At 43.0% G+C, this 16,799-nt stretch overlaps 2 protein-coding genes across 2 annotated transcripts; one reads left to right on the plus strand and one right to left on the minus strand.

Annotated features, from left to right (window-relative positions):
• The first annotated feature begins 9,894 nt into the window (after positions 1–9,894).
• oaz2a (ornithine decarboxylase antizyme 2a) lies at positions 9,895–14,431 on the plus strand. Its single transcript, XM_054775853.1, is given in 6 exon segments — positions 9,895–9,935; positions 10,155–10,221; positions 10,223–10,303; positions 11,050–11,222; positions 12,196–12,281; positions 12,775–14,431. Coding segments are annotated over 6 exon segments (579 nt in total). The 3' UTR covers positions 12,906–14,431.
• Positions 13,750–15,220, minus strand: mblac1 (metallo-beta-lactamase domain containing 1). The gene is made up of 2 exons (XM_054776791.1): positions 14,684–15,220; positions 13,750–14,311 (listed from the first exon to the last, which is right to left on the minus strand). The coding sequence occupies exons 1-2, from the start codon at positions 15,089–15,091 to the stop codon at positions 14,072–14,074; spliced, it is 648 nt and encodes a 215-aa protein (XP_054632766.1). The 5' UTR covers positions 15,092–15,220; the 3' UTR covers positions 13,750–14,071.
• Between the last annotated feature and the right edge of the window lie 1,579 nt (positions 15,221–16,799).

Consider the following 16,799-nt stretch of genomic DNA (forward strand, 5'->3'; position numbering starts at 1 on the left):
GCATTCTTCCTTCACACGCGTATAACTCATTTCTAATGAGCAATGTTCCCTCGAAGCTGCGCAATTGTGCACTGGCCTCGTGTTCTCAGCGCACAGCAAATCCATACAGTGCACAAAATGCTTTCCAACCTAAATGAAATAAACTCATAACAGTTTATTCTGTACCATTTTTGCAGTGCTACTCAGTGAGTGACAGGTGACAACAAGCAGTAACAAGATATAACACAATGACGAACACTGTCCAGCCAACAATAAGATCCTGTTTCGATGTATTTACTTATGCAGCCAATCAGTTTAACAGCGCGTTGCGTAGTACATGCCGCTGTTTTGCAGTTTAGCATATAGCTAATGCTGCGGCTGAGTTAAGAGTGCTATTTACTGCTTGCTAACGCCGTATTGTGGTGAAACAAAGGGGCAATGCAACATCTATTCACCAAGCTATGGTAAAAAAAAAAAAAAAGCGTCTCTTTCAAGGTGGACTGGCTGTCGGGGTATGTGTAAACAGAAGAACAAGAGGTGAAACTGAGTGACATTTTTTCTTTTTTGAATCAGTAGAGGCTTTAAAAAAAAAAAAAACATGCTGCAAAGCTTCTTTGGCTTTGCAGCATGTTTTCGGAGTGAAAAGTGTGGACTGAATGTGTGGCGTAACTGTACATGTTTTACTGCTGTGCTTTTATTTTGATGGCCGGACGTAGCGAGTACAGAAAGTGTTACGCCGAGTTTGTGTTTCTGAAGGAACTGGAAGGTCAGTTGAGAGTTAATTTGAATATTGTTAATGTAGACAAAACTAAACACATACAACAAATATGGCATCAATTTCAAGTACATTTCCAGGATAACATAGTGCCACAACAAGCTGCTTTAAAACTGAAAGTGAAAGTCAAATAAGGAAGTTAAAATTTACCAAATTAATATAGATGGTAAACAAGAAAAGAAATGGAAAATGAAATGATAAACTATGGGCTTCCTATAAGAATTAGATTTATTTTAATGGCAAAGTTGAAGAGAGCACTGCCAACATTTAAACTGCACTTTATTTACAAAGCACAAGCACATTTACAAAAGTCCCTTGTTACTGTAGGATTCTTGACAAAATCTCCACTCAGTGTGCTCATTTGTCATTAAATACAGGTGCCATGTTTGAATAGAACACCTGTTGGAGACCCCTGTGATAGCGCCACTGTCTAAAGCTGTACACACTACGTGTTTCTGTTGCACAACTCCAACACACAACTTGTGTGTCGAAGACAAGCCATAAGTATTGTAATAATAAGAGAGCAAGATTGTTAAGTGACACTTTAAAAAGATGATGATGATCGTAGATCGCACGTGTCTCAAATAAAACGAGCTATCGAGATGCCACCAGCCAGGCATGTAAACGAAAATACCAGAAAGTGGAATGCTATTGATACGTGAGCGATCACACACGCTGGCATAGATAGACTTAGCATGTGACAAGCTGTCGTCAATTGAGTACACATTTTACGGGCTTCTGTTCATTCTCCCGATAATAACAAACAAAGTGAAAGTCAACACAAAGACGTGTTGCGTATCTGGTCACATGCACAAGTGCCAGCAAGGCAGACAGGCAATTCTGGTGCATGCTTGTCAAAGTAAAGCGCAGTGAAACATTTTTTATATTTTAAACTATTTTCAAACTAATTGTGGTCAATATGTGCGTAAATAATAATCTACATATGTATATATACAGCATATATATCCATTCATACAGTATATTAAGCTATAATTAAAATTTAATGTCATGTAAGTCATGTAATATAATGTAGCATGGTAAACATGTAGACTGCCAGGGACGTGAGAGGCTTGTTTTAGCAGCAATGTCATGACATTCAATGGTTGTATTGGCTGTGAGCGTGTTACAGTGGCCATTTCAGCAAAAAGGCATCAACCGGCCTACATCTGGCCTGCTTACATAACCACTTCTGCATATGCATGTGAACAATACCCGAGACTTTATTATCTAACCTCCTTGACTGTAACCAAAGCACTCCCTTGCTGTGGTTTCTGGAAGGTTCCGGCTCTGAGCGGCGGCAAGACTTTCCGTCGCATAAGCCAAACGTCTAACTGCGTGCCAGTGTTCATCAACTCTTTTGGAGGCCTCACTTTGGCTTCAGGCGAGCGATTATCTACGAGGCGCAAACAGGCTTGAACATATCACACAGTCTGTCGACTTTAAGTGCTGCCTTTAGCTTAACGTCAGCATGCCAACACGCTCGCACTGTCCATTTGTTGTTGATTGGCGAGTTTCCACAGAAGACGGACAGTTAATCCTTTGATGTCTCATGACGTATGCTGAGGTTTTGCTCAATGGAATGCATGATGTCTGTTCAAAATCTGTTTAATGCTACTTTAGGGCATACTGTATGTTTTTTTTTTTTCAATAACTTTGACACTACTACTACATAGCCAACTGTAATGCGATTAGTTGTGAAATATAATGGTAGGGGAAATACTGACTACTACTACTGCAGCCACCACAAAAAGTAAGATAAAAAAAAAAAGGTGGATCTGATGTGCTGTTTGTTCTTGTCTATGTTTTAATGTGGGCAAATGTAGAATAGTTGAATATCACAGCCTTGTACTACACATGCTTTAAAAAAAAAAAAAAAATTTAAGAGCGCATGCCAAGACAGACCCTCCAACGTAAAACCTCTTTTCCCGCCTGAGCTCATGTCTGCGCAGTCACACAGGAGCGGCAGGCTGAAAAATGAGCTGATGGCTCCTGTCTCAAGCTGCATACTTGCGTACTTTACACTTTGTATTTTGAGTGCACAAGTGCGTTCACACTAAAAGTATTCCGTTCGCGTAAGTGGCCGTGATGCATGTGCAGACGAGTCCCATCATAATGTTTATGAAGACCACTCTGGGGTGCCGGTCAGACAACACAAAGTCAGCAGGTGGTCTCATTGACTTTAATTGTGGACTTTGAAGCGTAGACACATTGCATTACTTGAGTTAAATCAATTCAAAGTAGGGAAGGGTCACATGAAGCATATATCACACTATATTCTTTGGCATTTAAATGATAAGAGAAGTATTTCAAAACAGGTTACAGTTTACAAAGGGTCTTCCTTTTGGCTGCTGATTAATGCAGTCACATACTGTGTTTTTTCCGCTTTTCAGATGTTTGCTCACGGTGTAGTTGCACTGTGTAGCTGTTGTGTTGTTCTCTCTCTTGAATCGTATTATTATACTTGTTAATTTGCTGTTCATAGCTGGTTACTCTCTGCTGTAACGTGGTTCCAGCCAGACTTCCCTTAATGTGTACTAAGCACTTATTCTTTTGTGTTAGCTGCTTTACATTCAAGGTTAGCGGTCTGTCTTAGCTTAGTTAGTCCTTGTCCTACGTTTGGTGCTAATAATATTTGCAAGCAATGTAGTTTATTTGCTGCCATGGAGGCGAGGATTAGTAACTAGCACATACATTACGTTGACGACTTGTTGCAGCTTTTCACGCTCAATTCTGCAGGCCATGGCTCGCTTACGTCGTCAACGATAGAATGACAATATCTATGGTAGATCAAATTTATATTGTTTCTGTAGTATTTTGCCCACTCTTGACCTAAAGTCTCCATCTTATTTTTATATAAACCTAATATTAATATAAACAATGGACACAAATATGCTTGCATGCAAGTGTCACTAGTGCGTTTAGCGGTCAGATGCTATTAGTAAAGAAACACAGCTGTCATTCCGTCTATCATAATAATCAGAACGTTAATAAAACATGGCACACACATAGGAGAAGCCATTAATGTTTCAAATATCTATTAAACTCACATTCGGCAATGACTTCTACACTGACAGATCGTAGAAAGTGGCCGAGAGGATAGCATGATTGATTGCTTAAAAGAGACCTATTACGCTTTTCCTCTTTTCTGACCCATAAATGTTGTATTCTCATGTTAAACGATGCCAGTGCGTCAGATAATGAGATTTGCGGATTTGAAAGCGAGACCTGAAAGCAGTTTTGGACGGCTCTGCATGCTGTGTATTACAGTTTTTTTTGTTTGTCTTTTTAACACGGAGTTCCATTCACGTCAATGCAACCCGGACTTACTTATATTGGCATGCCCAGCGCCCCCACTCTGCTTCGCTCTGTTCACTGTGTTAGCACGTCGAGCAATGGCTCCCAGGAAATGTTTGTTGGGGTGCGCCTAAAGAGGCAAGCATCAGGCAGAAGTGGTTGGAGTTGCTGATTCCCGGCCAGCAAAAGAAAAATATGTTCATCTGTCAACGGCATTTCACACGGGACTGTTTTGTGAACACGAGCCAATACGAAGCTTGACTATCCGCCAAACTGTTGCTGAAGTCCGACGCCTTTCCAACGTTACTTAGTCATGTTGACGAGTCAGAAGATGTAAGTAACAATTTATCGGTGTCCTAACTGTGTTTATTTTGTGCAAGTAATTGGACAAAAGGGGTTCGGCAGCTGTCCGGAAAACCCTGGGAGCGCTTGTGTGACCAATCACAGTGGAGTGGGCTCGGCGGAGGATGGCCGGGAGTAGAGTCAATTACACAAACCGTTTGGGCAGGAGGCAGGAAACACTGCAGGAAGAGGTGCAGAGTCTGGAAGATCTAGAAAGCTTTCTGTGCGGGTTATCGTGTGTAGCTGCTCTACAGGAGTCCAGAACTCAATACAATGGCCCGAAAATTAGTATAATAGGTCCCCTTTAAACATGCATAAACATGGACAATTCTTACTGATCTGTGGCGGTCAAAATTAATTAGTGGCGGGCTGCCACAAATGAATGAATGTAGGGGAAACGCTGTCCAGGCGTCATCTTTTGCTGCCATTTTCTGCTAAAGACGAGCCTGAAATAAACACCCAAGTTAATTTTGGCGTGGCTAGCATGCGCCTGAGGATGTGTTTTCACAAGCATATCTGCTATCTTGTTCTACTTTTGAGGCTTGTTTACTTGCACTGTTGGCTCATGAAGCTCCAGTTTGTGCACTTCCCTCTGTGCTCGCATAGCTGCATTGCATAACCACGTGTCTGTAGACTAAATATTCTGCGTGATTCTCCAGGAAATACTGCAATAGACAGTCTGATATGTCAATCTTGGCATAGGCTTGGCCCAATGGTACAAAGTCAATGTTTGATGTTTGCTTTGGGCGCTTTTGTTGCAGCCGTGGTTTGGCCTCAGGCCTCAAGACCACTCGTTTTCACACATTTGTCTCTTGGGTTTCACAGCACGTGACATTTTCGTGTTTCTGTCTTGACATCAACTCTGCCAATCTTCCAGGGGTTGGCGTTGGAGTTCACCTGCTACACCAATATAACATTCACTCGTCAATCATTGATAAGGTTTGTTTTTGCCGTGTTCTCATTGTTTAAATGCATGAAAATTGCTGGGTTCTCTAAATAGTTTGATGTCTCCAATTTTCACACTTCTATGTGAAGTCCTAGTTTACATGCGGTATCTCTAATTCCATCATTGGCCAAACACTATGTGCCTCCAAAACACTAGGGGGAGATGTGGTCATTTCAGCTATGTGGATGGAGGAAAAGAATGCTACTAGCTGTCACTAGTAGAAGAGGTGTGGTCAGATGGACAATACACCAAGTCCCCAACTTACGAACACAATTGGTTCCAGATGACCGTTCACAAGTTGATTTGTTCTTAAGTCGGAAAAAATGTAATATTACCAATGATATAGGTACTACATGTACGTGTATACATATACAGTATATGTGTATGTGTGTAAATATGAGTTTGGATGCAGTAGTAATATTAAACAAGGGTAATTAATGAAAACAATAATAAAAATGATATAATACGTAATGATAAATGTTATTTACCTTTTGAAGAGGAGTGGTCAAGCATACGTCGTTGGTAGTGGAGGAGGAGATATGGGGGGGGGGAAAAAGGACAAATCGTCTTCGTGGTTAGACTCTTCTAAAAGAGGTAGTGTTCTGTGGGTGGTGTAGAATTAAGCAGGCCTATTAACTCTTCATAACTTTAATCTCACGCTCTGTCCGGGTTGTATCATACAACTACAACTTAGCCTCTTCCTCTTCTCCCTCTGCCTGTTGGTCCATTAGCAGTGTCACAGTGCCCTGTACCAGTCAAGCATGTAGCAGTACAAATATGGAGTTCCAAAAGGCAAAATACATTAAAAAAATAGACCAGTCGGCTTGTGTTCGTATCTCCGAAAGTTCGCATGTCGGATGTTCGTAAGTTGGGGACTTAGTGTATAGATTTCTACTGCTCTTACGTGTGTTAACAGAGGCTTCGTGATCCTTGCCACCATCCAACATGCTTAGAAAGCCCAATCCGATGATCTATTGATGAAAGTGTATACCATAATCCCTCGTTTATCCTGGTTAATTGCTTCCAGACCCAAATGTGATAAGTGAATTTGTTTCTATAAATGTGTTCCCTCGGGGAGCTGAGTGGCGGGCGGACAGGAAGTGACGTTGGGCGTTCAGAGTTGAGTTCTAGCTTGGCGTGGGTTACTGCAGCAACAGCAGCCCGTGTTTTTAGTAGGGATTCCTATTAGGGAATATTGTGCCTGTTGTGAGATAATTCAAACCTGCAATAAAAGCCTTGTCGTTTGTGTCTGACCCAACATTGCAGTAAGATTACTGATACCTAGTGACCAGTGTAGAGTACTACAAATCATTCACAGCCTCTTTGAATGCATCTTCTGTTTAGCCACAAAACTGGAATGGCAAAGTGGCGAGGTACGGCTGTACATACAAGAGGGTTCTGGTTTCCAGTTGCACAGTCTGTGTGTGTTGATCTGATCCTTAAACAGCCAGGCGTGATCTAATGAAGGTATTTACATGCATTTTAAGAAGTTGTTTCAACCAAAGTCATAGATTTGATTTTTGTTCAACATTCCCCAGCTGGTTAGAATTGTTTCTAGTCTTCTTAGAGGATCAGAAGCGGTCCTTCCTGTTTAGATCCATGTGTGTCTCTTGGCTGTCTTCCAAACTCGATGTTTTAAACAATCCATTCGATTCACTTCTTGTCTGACGCCAGGAAGGACGGCGTTCCCTGTCATATTCACACTTGACCTTTGTCCTCCTGGCTGAAATGGACCATTTGAATGCCAACCTCACACAATCTTCCTAAAAACTAAGCTTTGCATGTGTGCTAACCTATTTTCTGTTTTTAGGATGACCTGGTCACCTTTTCTGTTGGGGGTGGGGCGGCGTGGGGGGCACACTGGCAAGGGGCGGGTGTAAATGTCAGAGGACGGTAGTGTTGGCTTTCAAAACAAGCGGGCACGTCTGTCCGGTTCAGGCTCTTGTGTCTGCCTGTGGAAAAATGAGAAGCAGCTCTTGCTCTGTTGGCAGGCGTCTTTATCGCTTCCTCCATCTGTGTCCTGCCCGTCTCTCCTCGACGCCCGTATCTGATTCGTTGGCTTCTTTCAACGTTTATCACACTGCACGTCTTTCGTTTCCATTTAGACTTGGCAGAGGGCAGTTTTGTTTATAGTTGTGTACGCTGCGAGAGAAACAACATCAGAGTGTAAACTATTAGTATCGACTTTCTGACGTTTCCTGTAGGTAGTTGCACACGTCTCAGCAGAGAAACGGTCCCAAATGTTTCCACCTGGTGTTGGACTCAGACCGACCATTTCTCTCCCTCCAAACACGTCCTGTTGAGTTGATGCCAAAGAGCTCAATTTGTGACCACATCACGTTCTCCCAGGCCTTGTCTGTCATTTAGGTGTTGATTGTCAAACTTCAGACTGGTCTGTACGTGTCTTCTTGGCAGCCCTGCAGGATCTCAATCCTGTGGTTGATTAATGCCATTAACCAGCTCCTCCCTTGTAATTCTGGGCCGGCTACCCTCACCTTTCTCACAACCATCCTTGCACTCCAGGTACAGCTCTGAAGTTGAACACAATCCACTCAGGGACTCATGATGGAAACTTGTGGAGCTAATCCCAGATTGTCGCTCAAGTGTCTCGTAATATGGTGACACTGTTTTTGAACCAAGTCACTTTCAGGTAATCTTATTGAGGATTAAGCTTCCAATGACTGTATTCCAATGATCGTCTTATCAATTAAAAAGGAACTACTTTGTTTTAACACAAACACTGATGTCAGTTAGTCCTGCTCCCAGCACTGGTGAGCTCTTTCAGTTGCGCCAAAACTTCCAATTTTGTTTGCTTTTCATTTTGACCGCAGCTCAGTTAGGTGACAAATTAGTGTGGATTAGATCATTGGCACTGCCCTTAAAAAAACCCAAAGTATTTTATTCCAGCTACGTGCTTACAGATGACCACCCGGTTCTAAAACAGGGATGCCCAAACTTTTTCCAGTGAGGGGCTCTGATATTAACTTTTTAGTTTAAGAAAATAAATCTAATGGAAGTCAGTATGCTAAGCTGTCAAATATATAGAAATATATAAAAAAAGACATCTCAGCTTTGTATTAGAGGTGATCAAGCAAAACGTGTTGATATTACAGTGGAACCCGCTTATGTCGACAACCCTGTCAAAGCTGACCATCTCATCGATTCTCCGTCCACTTATTATTAAAAAGTGCCTGTTTAAGCCAATGTCAACATCTGTGCTAGACCGTTTTAGGCGCCATAAAAGGGGGTCATTTCTATGAAAAATGTTTTTTGTTAATAATTGACATGTTGTAGTATCTAACTTCATCATTAGTTACAATGTGCACACACTGACTTCCTGTTCAGTGCAAAATAAGCTTTGAAATAAAAGCATGGCAGTGTAGACCTGGATTTTTACCATAGTTACTAACAAAATAAACTTATTTTAAGTTTTTTCTTTCACTAGTTAGCCACCAGAAGAAAGATTAGCGTATGTGCCAAAGCGTTGTCTTGTAGTTGAGGAAATTACCGCAGCAGCTTTGTTGGATAAGAGCATAAAATGTTATATGAAAACACAAGAATCCAAATAAAAATATGCACAAATAGAGAAAAACCATGTCAAACTGTCTTAGGTTCAAATGTATCGTATGTCTCTGAACAAAGTCACTAAAAGGAAATGTGCAAGCAATGGGAGGTTTCGATTTTGGTTATGTCGACTGCTTACGTCAGTCAGCCAGTCCGAGGGGCGTCAACATAAGCGGGTTCCACTGTAGTGTGACATCCTCATTTCAACTTTTTTTTGTGTGGCCCTAATCCTGTGTAGTTACAGTATGTTTGGCTGTGGGCCACAACAGATTCAATTTGGCCCCCGAGCCGCACTTTGGACACGCCTGCTCCTGAAAGTAGTGAAAATAACACATGGTGTGGTTGCCTCACTCTTGTGCATGGCAGAGGAAACACGTTGACACTCCTTTTTGTGTTCCACCGCTGGCACTCCTGGCTGGTATCTAAGCAGCTCACATCGTCAGGAGTGACCTGTCATGTCAACAGGGACAAACAAATGTTCATGCGGCACTGATGATCCAGATATGCTAATATTCCAGAGCAAACAAGTCTGTCAACCAGCTGTTTGGTTGCTCATATTTCAGTGGCTTGGACTCGTTGACAGCTTGTAAGACTGCGCCACACGTCGCCGCCGTCCTGTGTCGCTAACGCTACTGCAACTCAAGACGTGTGTTCCCAAAAGCCTGGCGGGCTATTTGCAGAGGTGTCAGCCCATCATGTGCTCATTTGGGATGCTTCATGTGTGACCTGTCAGGAGCTTCCTCAAGATAGCCACGAAGCACAGATGTGGTGTTCCCCCCCCCCCCCTGCAGAAATCGACAAGAATTTATGTGAAACCAAGTCTAACTCGTCTGACGAGACCTTTTTAGTTTCAGGTTCAGCACAAATTGGGATTGGTCTTGCTTTGTGTAGAGCATGAACAGAAGGGTTATTTTTAACCCTACTTGGAGAACTTGAACGTAAGCGATGAGTTGACCCACAAGTTAGTCTGGATTGGCGTGCTGAAAGACCAAAGATGATCACGTGCATGTTTTCCCATGTCAGCCAACAACGGAGGTAGAAACAAATCTGTTCCACGGTCAAACTGTTTTGTTTTGGATTGCTTTTGGCATCTTTTAATGTGCAGGATGTATGGACCATTTACTGATTTATTGCATCACTACCCCTCACTTATCTTCGCCAGCAAAGGAAACCAAAGTGCCTGCCTTGTAACAAAGCTATTTATTTAGTTGAGACTCAACAGCATCTCCTCCTGGTCTGTCCTTGTCTCTGCAGTTCATGGCTGGTGGGGTCGCGGCTGCCCAGCTCCATCCCTCAGCCTCCAGGGCCTCTGTGGTGCTCCTGATGCCCCTCACCCACAGCTGAAGATCCCGGGTGGGCGAGGGACGGTCAGGGATCACTCTCTCGGCGTGCTGCTACACAAGGTGATTCGTCAGTTTTTGTATTATCATCGGTCTTTCTTTAGCTTGCTTTGCTGTTGTACGGGCAACGAATGGAATGGTGGAACTGATTTACAGAATTATGATGGAAGAAACAATTCCGAGTCACATGTGAGCATTTTCGCTAATAATGTGGTGTCAGAGTACACGTACAACCAGCATTCAGATGAGGGAGTGCATGAATGCTTGAGTTCACCTTGAGTCGTGTTTGCTGCTCAGGTTTACTGAATAATGATGTTAAAATACAGCAGAAGATTGTGTGTACACGCGTGTGGAGTGATACCGTGGACATGTGACTGCCCCCGGGGATTAGCGATAGCGGGATCAGACAGATAAGCAAGTCATTGTTCTCCTCGTGAAGCTTAGCGGCTTCATCGGATATGAAAGAGGAAAGTCACTTGAAGAAAATGCTGTCAGGTCAAAGGAGGACAAACACGGCAATCTGTTGAGCCACATGACAACTTTTGAAATGATTCGTCAAATTAACAGGAATGGAGTCGTTTTGTTTGTAACCAAAGATTCAACATCATAGAAAAGACTCAAAGCTTACTTTCTACTGAGCAGGAAGTCACTGTGTGCATGTTGTTAAGGCTGTGCAAGCGGCCATTTTATGGATTCATGCTGCTATTGACAAAGAAAAAGTCACAGCGAGGTCTGTCTCGCTGTCGCTGTCCAGTCGGTAGACTTAAAGCGCTGAGGGCGACTCACCTGACTAAATCTGTGTCCATCAGGATGAGAAGTTCACCGTGACACAGACCACGGAGGTGAACGGGAACCCCGCACTCCTCCACTTCCACTACCAGCTGAGCGAGCGCCGCTCAGCCTTCTGGGATAGTGCTCTGTCTGAGGATAGCCTCTTCCTGGAGATTCCTGCTGGGCCGCTGGTGGAGGGAAGCAAAGAGGGGTAAATGTTCTACTCTCAAATCCAGTGTTACTCCATGATGAAGCAACAGCCAGGCTGGAAGAAAGGAGAAAACGGAGGGAAAGGGCGATGATAATTTACTTTTTAAGACGGGCATGATGTTTTTTTAAGAAAGCTTTTAAGGTGTAGCAATAAGTCAAAATAAATTTCTAATAACATACATGATAAATACAAGTAATAAAAAGTAACAAAAATAATGCAAATAATAATAAAAGTTATTGCTCATGTTACAAGTATTACAAAATAAATCAAAAATAATGGCAATCATTTTTAATTTAAGAATATTTTTTAAGAATAAATAAAACTAATCAAATGAACAAAAACAAAACATTATTAATAATAATAATAAATAACACAAATAATACACAATAATGTCTCTTAATTCATCCCAAAGGTGTTTGATATTGTGTGTTCCCGAAAGTGAAAGTAATAAGTAAGAAGATTACCATTCAACATCTAAGCTCTAATCAATGAATGAATGAAGAACTTTCGTCCCTACTGCGGCCATTTGCGCTCTGCTGTTCAGGTTTACAGTAATTGTCCCCCAGGGAATATTGTAACCTGAAACATGAAGCAATATGGAGGAGGAGGATGACCACATTGAAATGGAAACACAGTAACGATAACAATTGTTGAAATATATTTAACAGCTTAGCATATCTTGGAAAGTGCGCCCCCCCCCCCCCCCCCCCCCCCCCCCCCCCCCCCCCATGTGGCCCTCAGAGAAAGATTGGACTGTTTTCAAATGTAGCTCATCCAAGCACGTGTTCAGGTGTGGCGTCCATGTTTGCACGGCCGCGCCCTCTGTCACCTTCTGCTAGCCGTTCGGACATCAGCTGCCTCATTCGCTGCCGCAGCACTGTGTGCTACTATGTTTTATGTACGTCTAGTAGGTTTGTAACAGAAGTGTTATGAGCACGTCCCTGTCCACTGACGCACTCGGTCTTCCTTTTAGGCTCACTGCCCTGCTGGAATTTGCAGAGGAGCAGCTGAAGGTCAACTTTGTCTTCCTGTGGTTCCGCAAAGGCCGAGAGGATCGGCGTAAGTGTGCCAGTCCATGCTTTCTTTGAAATGTACATGACTCGAGGCCGGCGACGTACAGTATGACCTCCACTGTAGCGGTCATGCAAGTGTAAAAAGAAGTTAACCACAGTTAATATTGTTAAAGCATTTCAATGGTGAAGAAAAGGGATGTAGTGCACCTTCATTTTTTAACATTAGCTGGTAAAAAAACAAGTTGTTAAAACATTTTAATGGTGTAGGAAGCGTGTAATGAAGCGTACGTTGCAGATGTGCAACTTTGGCAGTTGTACAAGTTTAGCTACTGTTACATTTAACAGTAACACACTAGCAGCTAGCTAGTGCACCAAGCAAGACTCAAAAGAGTCGTCCAACAGAAATGGCTGCGTTGATCCCAGATGATGTGGATGGAGGGATTCTGTCGCTTGCCGCTTGTTGCTAGGCCCCACTGGCCCCTCCCACTAGCTTGTTGGAGTCACATGCTCGGCTCTTACTATTTGTTTACCTCCACCAGAGTCCATCATCAAGACGTTCCACTACATGGGCTTTGAGATGGTGAAACCGGGCGACCCTACGGTACCGGCCCGGCCTGACTTGGCCTTCATGGTTTACTCTCTGGACAACAGCAGCTCAGATGAGGAGTGACCCTCAAGCCCCACTCTGCTGACCTCATCTTGCTTTGGGTAGTCCCCCCCCACTCCCCCGGATGAGAGACTGTTGGACAATAACTTGGACAGTTTGTTGACGACCTTTTCAAGGCGACCATGTCTTCCCTTTTATCAATAAATGTTACCTTGTCCATTTTAAAAGACAAACTTTCTGTTGTCCATTCCAGCACATGTTCCTCAGAAGTCATTGGTCAGTCCAGTCCACGAAACCAAAGCCTCTGAATCACAAGACAACAAAATGACAAAACCTTTGTCATTCCTGCACTCTAACGAGGCTTCCTGTGCCTAACCAGGAGAGTTGTTACTCTTCAGTCTTATGGAGGAGTGTGTGTGCGCGCGTGTGTCCAGAAAGACCACTTCAGGGTATGACCATATATGCAACTAGATGAAACATGCAGGAGGTGTCCTGCAGACGTGTAATTTAGCACTTTGATCGCAACGCCAAAGGAACCCAGTGTACCCCTGCTTGTTGTTGGTATTAGAGCGCCATCTTCATCCAAAACTTCTATTTTTATCTCCATGTTTGCTTGGGGGTGGGGTGGGGGTGCTCTTAACTTTCTGCATGTCTTCCAGGTGTGATTGAGCCTCCACTATACAGTAGAAGCTTATGAATATTATGTTCAGTGTACAGTATGTCTTTTTTTGTGACAGTTGAGGTATTTATTGTTTTAGCCACCGATTGAGGACAATCCACGCTTGTACACTGTGGACATGGGCCTCCCTTGTGGCAGGGAAAATAATTATCACTGAAATAATAAAAACACCATGGAAAAAATTGTGTGTGTGAAGTTTCTAAAATAAAGACCAAAGAGCTACTAGCTAAACACACTAAAATAAGAGAGGGGATATGAAATTTATTTGAAGGTATTTTTTTTTGTACAAGTACATGTGGAAAAAGTCATAATATTGAGTGACTTTGAAATTGGTAATTTAGGGAGACAAAAGGCCTACTACAGACACAAAATAGTAATTCACATGACGTCATAGGCGATTTTAAAACTTGTAACTCAAGGACAAAAGGCTTAATATTGCAGAAAAAAAAAATCTTGAGTCACATCAAGTCGGAATATGCATTTTTACAATGTTTGAATACCGTATTTCCTCAAATAACTTCCTATGTAAATAAATAATGTAAAAATAGTATTAATTCCTGAGGATTTTAAAGGGGACGCCGTGTCCTGGTATGATGACGTCGGCTGTTAGTAGCGCCCTCTGGCGGCTCGCTTCCTGCATTTTTGTGTTGACACTCAGCTCCCGCCAACTGTCCTCGTCACAGTAGCTGTCAAATAGGTCCCCCGCTACGAGCAGCGTGCCCACTGACATCCCTTTCACCTGCACGCTCACGTCCTGCCCCGTGTGGCCGGGAGTGGGAACTACGCATACCTGAAACAACACAAGCAACATTAGGGCATTACCTAAAAAAACGCTAACTAAAGTTGTACGATTACAACAAACGATGCAGGATTTACGCGAATATAGTCGTAAAATTAGGAGATAAAAATATGAGATTAACGTCACAAAATTGCAAAAAAAAAAAAAATTACGTTAATGAGAAGCTGAAAATGTGTATTTTTAATATTACAACTTTTAACTGGTAGGTAGTAATTTACGTTAAAGTCGTAAAATCCAAACAAACTTGTCATTTTGCGATATTCATATTGTAATATTATGAAAGAATAAATCAGAATTTAAGTGAGTCAAGTAGCATGACGGTTCATTTTTACGCAAGTCACAGTAGAACAACATGGCGCTTACGTGCTCGTCCACGATGTGCGCGCCCCCCTGCGCCAACCTGTTGGGTGTATATATGTCCCCTTGGCTCATGTCATGTCCGACTATCATCAGCGATGACGGGAAAAGACTCAAGTTGCCCACGTGGTCTGAGTGTCCATGAGTCCCCACAACCAGGCGGACGTCTCCTGGCTCCAAACCCCGTTCTTTAAGAGCCTTGACGAGGAAGTCTCTGTTCCATGGTCCCCCCGTGTCCACCAGGATGTTGTTATCTTTGTGTCCCGTTATTAGTGTGATGGTTCCGTCTGCCTTGAATGTCCCGTTCCGTTGGGATTGACAGTATCCTACTTTGAGGACAGACACCGAGTATGGACAACCAGGAAAGTCCAGCTCAGATAGAGGACTTAGTTGGAATGGACCACTGGAAGCCATTTGGACATCTTAGCCGTTTCCAAATTCGAAGTTTGCAGCCTTGGAAGGTCCAGCGACTAGAGTTGTGAGTTCTAGCGCTAGCCTTGTCCGCACTTCCGGGTTGGGTCACGTGATTTCATGTTTACAGTGACGTCGTCACGGGAAGAGATAACGACTATTTTAAATAGTGATATTAACAGCTACTTTCCATCGTGTGCTCACCGGTCACAACATTAGGTACATTTGGACAATCCCATGGGCTACAACACATGATAACACCGACTTTAAGTGTACGGTCTCATTAGATTGCGTGTACCAAATGGAGTGTCCTGTGAGCCACACCATCTTCTCATGTGTTTTCCAGCCATCAGGCCTTCAGTTTGTGTCACACTAATCCCTCTGTGTGCGAGGCCAGGGGTCGCCGTCCTCCTCTGGCCTTAATCCCGTGCACATTTTTTTACGTAAAGCGGCCAAAGTGTGCAAGCGTTAGAAGCTCAGACCTAAGTAGTTCTTTTCATTCATCGTCATCAGCTTTTATGAAGATGAATGCACCAGCAGAGACACATGTGGGACACATGGGACACTTTGGAATGGCCCAGCCAGAGCCCAGACCTAAACCCCATGGTAAGAAAGCATAGTGGAGACGTGCCATGCTGACAGACTCTTGCGTCCCCTTGCACCCCAAAACCCTCATGCTGTCATTAAAGTGTCTTATTAATATTATTTCATGTATATTAATAATAATATAATTGACTATAAACAGTAATAGTACCACTACCAAATCACAGTACTCGTCAAAAGTTTGGAGACACTTTGTCATTCAGTAACATGGACAAGTATCCCTAAACTTTTGATGGATACCTTAAGTTATTTATGCCCATAGTCAGATGGGATAGGCTCCAGCATACGCCCGCGACCCTAGTGAGGACCAGCAGCATAGACAATGAATGACTATTTAATTCTTTCTTCAAATGAATCGGTTAAAATAAATGAATCGATTGTATAGAAAATGTAATTGTTTTAATGATTTATCCATCCATTTTCTATGCTGCTTATCCTCACTCGGGTCCCTATGGCAGCTTACTTTGGGCAGGAGGCGGGGTACACCCTGGACTGGTCACCAACCGATCGCAGGGCACATATAGACAAACAAGCATTCACACTCACATTCATACCTATGGACAATTGAGAGTCTCCAATTAACCTAACATGCATGTTTTTGGAATGTGGGAGGAAACTGGAGTACCCGGAGAAAACCCACAAACTCCACACAGAGATTCGAACCGCCTGTGTGGCCAACATGCTAACCACTAGGCCACTGTGCAGCCTGTTTTCATGATTCACTGTCGTTGTCATTTTTATATGACAGAAACAAATGACTTTTTTTCTAGGGATGCTCCGATCGATCGTCCATGTGTTCGGTAGATGCCGTTCAAAAACTGACGTGGCACGTAGGGTTGCCAACATCCATACAGGTCCGACAGCAGACGCACTTTGACTCGTATTGCTGCGAGAACCAAAACTAGTCTGTAAAACCTCATGGATTCAGTCTGACAGCTTGACACAGTTCGACTTATCTTGCATCTTTGTGTACACGCTTTGCCTAGCTGTAAGTGGCGGCAGCTAGCTAGCTAGCTCGCTAACTAAAGTTATCCGGCTAACTTCTGGTCTTCGGACTCCCAATGTGACTTTTTACCACAGTGACATTGTGTTTTCAAAACAAACAAGC

The sequence above is a fragment of the Dunckerocampus dactyliophorus genome, chromosome 5 (assembly GCF_027744805.1).
Source record: "Dunckerocampus dactyliophorus isolate RoL2022-P2 chromosome 5, RoL_Ddac_1.1, whole genome shotgun sequence".
Lineage (NCBI taxonomy): Eukaryota > Metazoa > Chordata > Actinopteri > Syngnathiformes > Syngnathidae > Dunckerocampus > Dunckerocampus dactyliophorus.

Coding starts and splice junctions, on each gene's coding strand:
- mblac1 (XM_054776791.1), bottom strand. CDS start 15,091: ATGGCTTCCAGTGGTCCATTCCAACTAAGTCCTCTATCTGAGCTGGAC. Junction 14,312..14,683: donor CGCACATCGTGGACGAGCAC/GTAAGCGCCATG, acceptor GTGTTGTTTCAG/GTATGCGTAGTTCCCACTCC.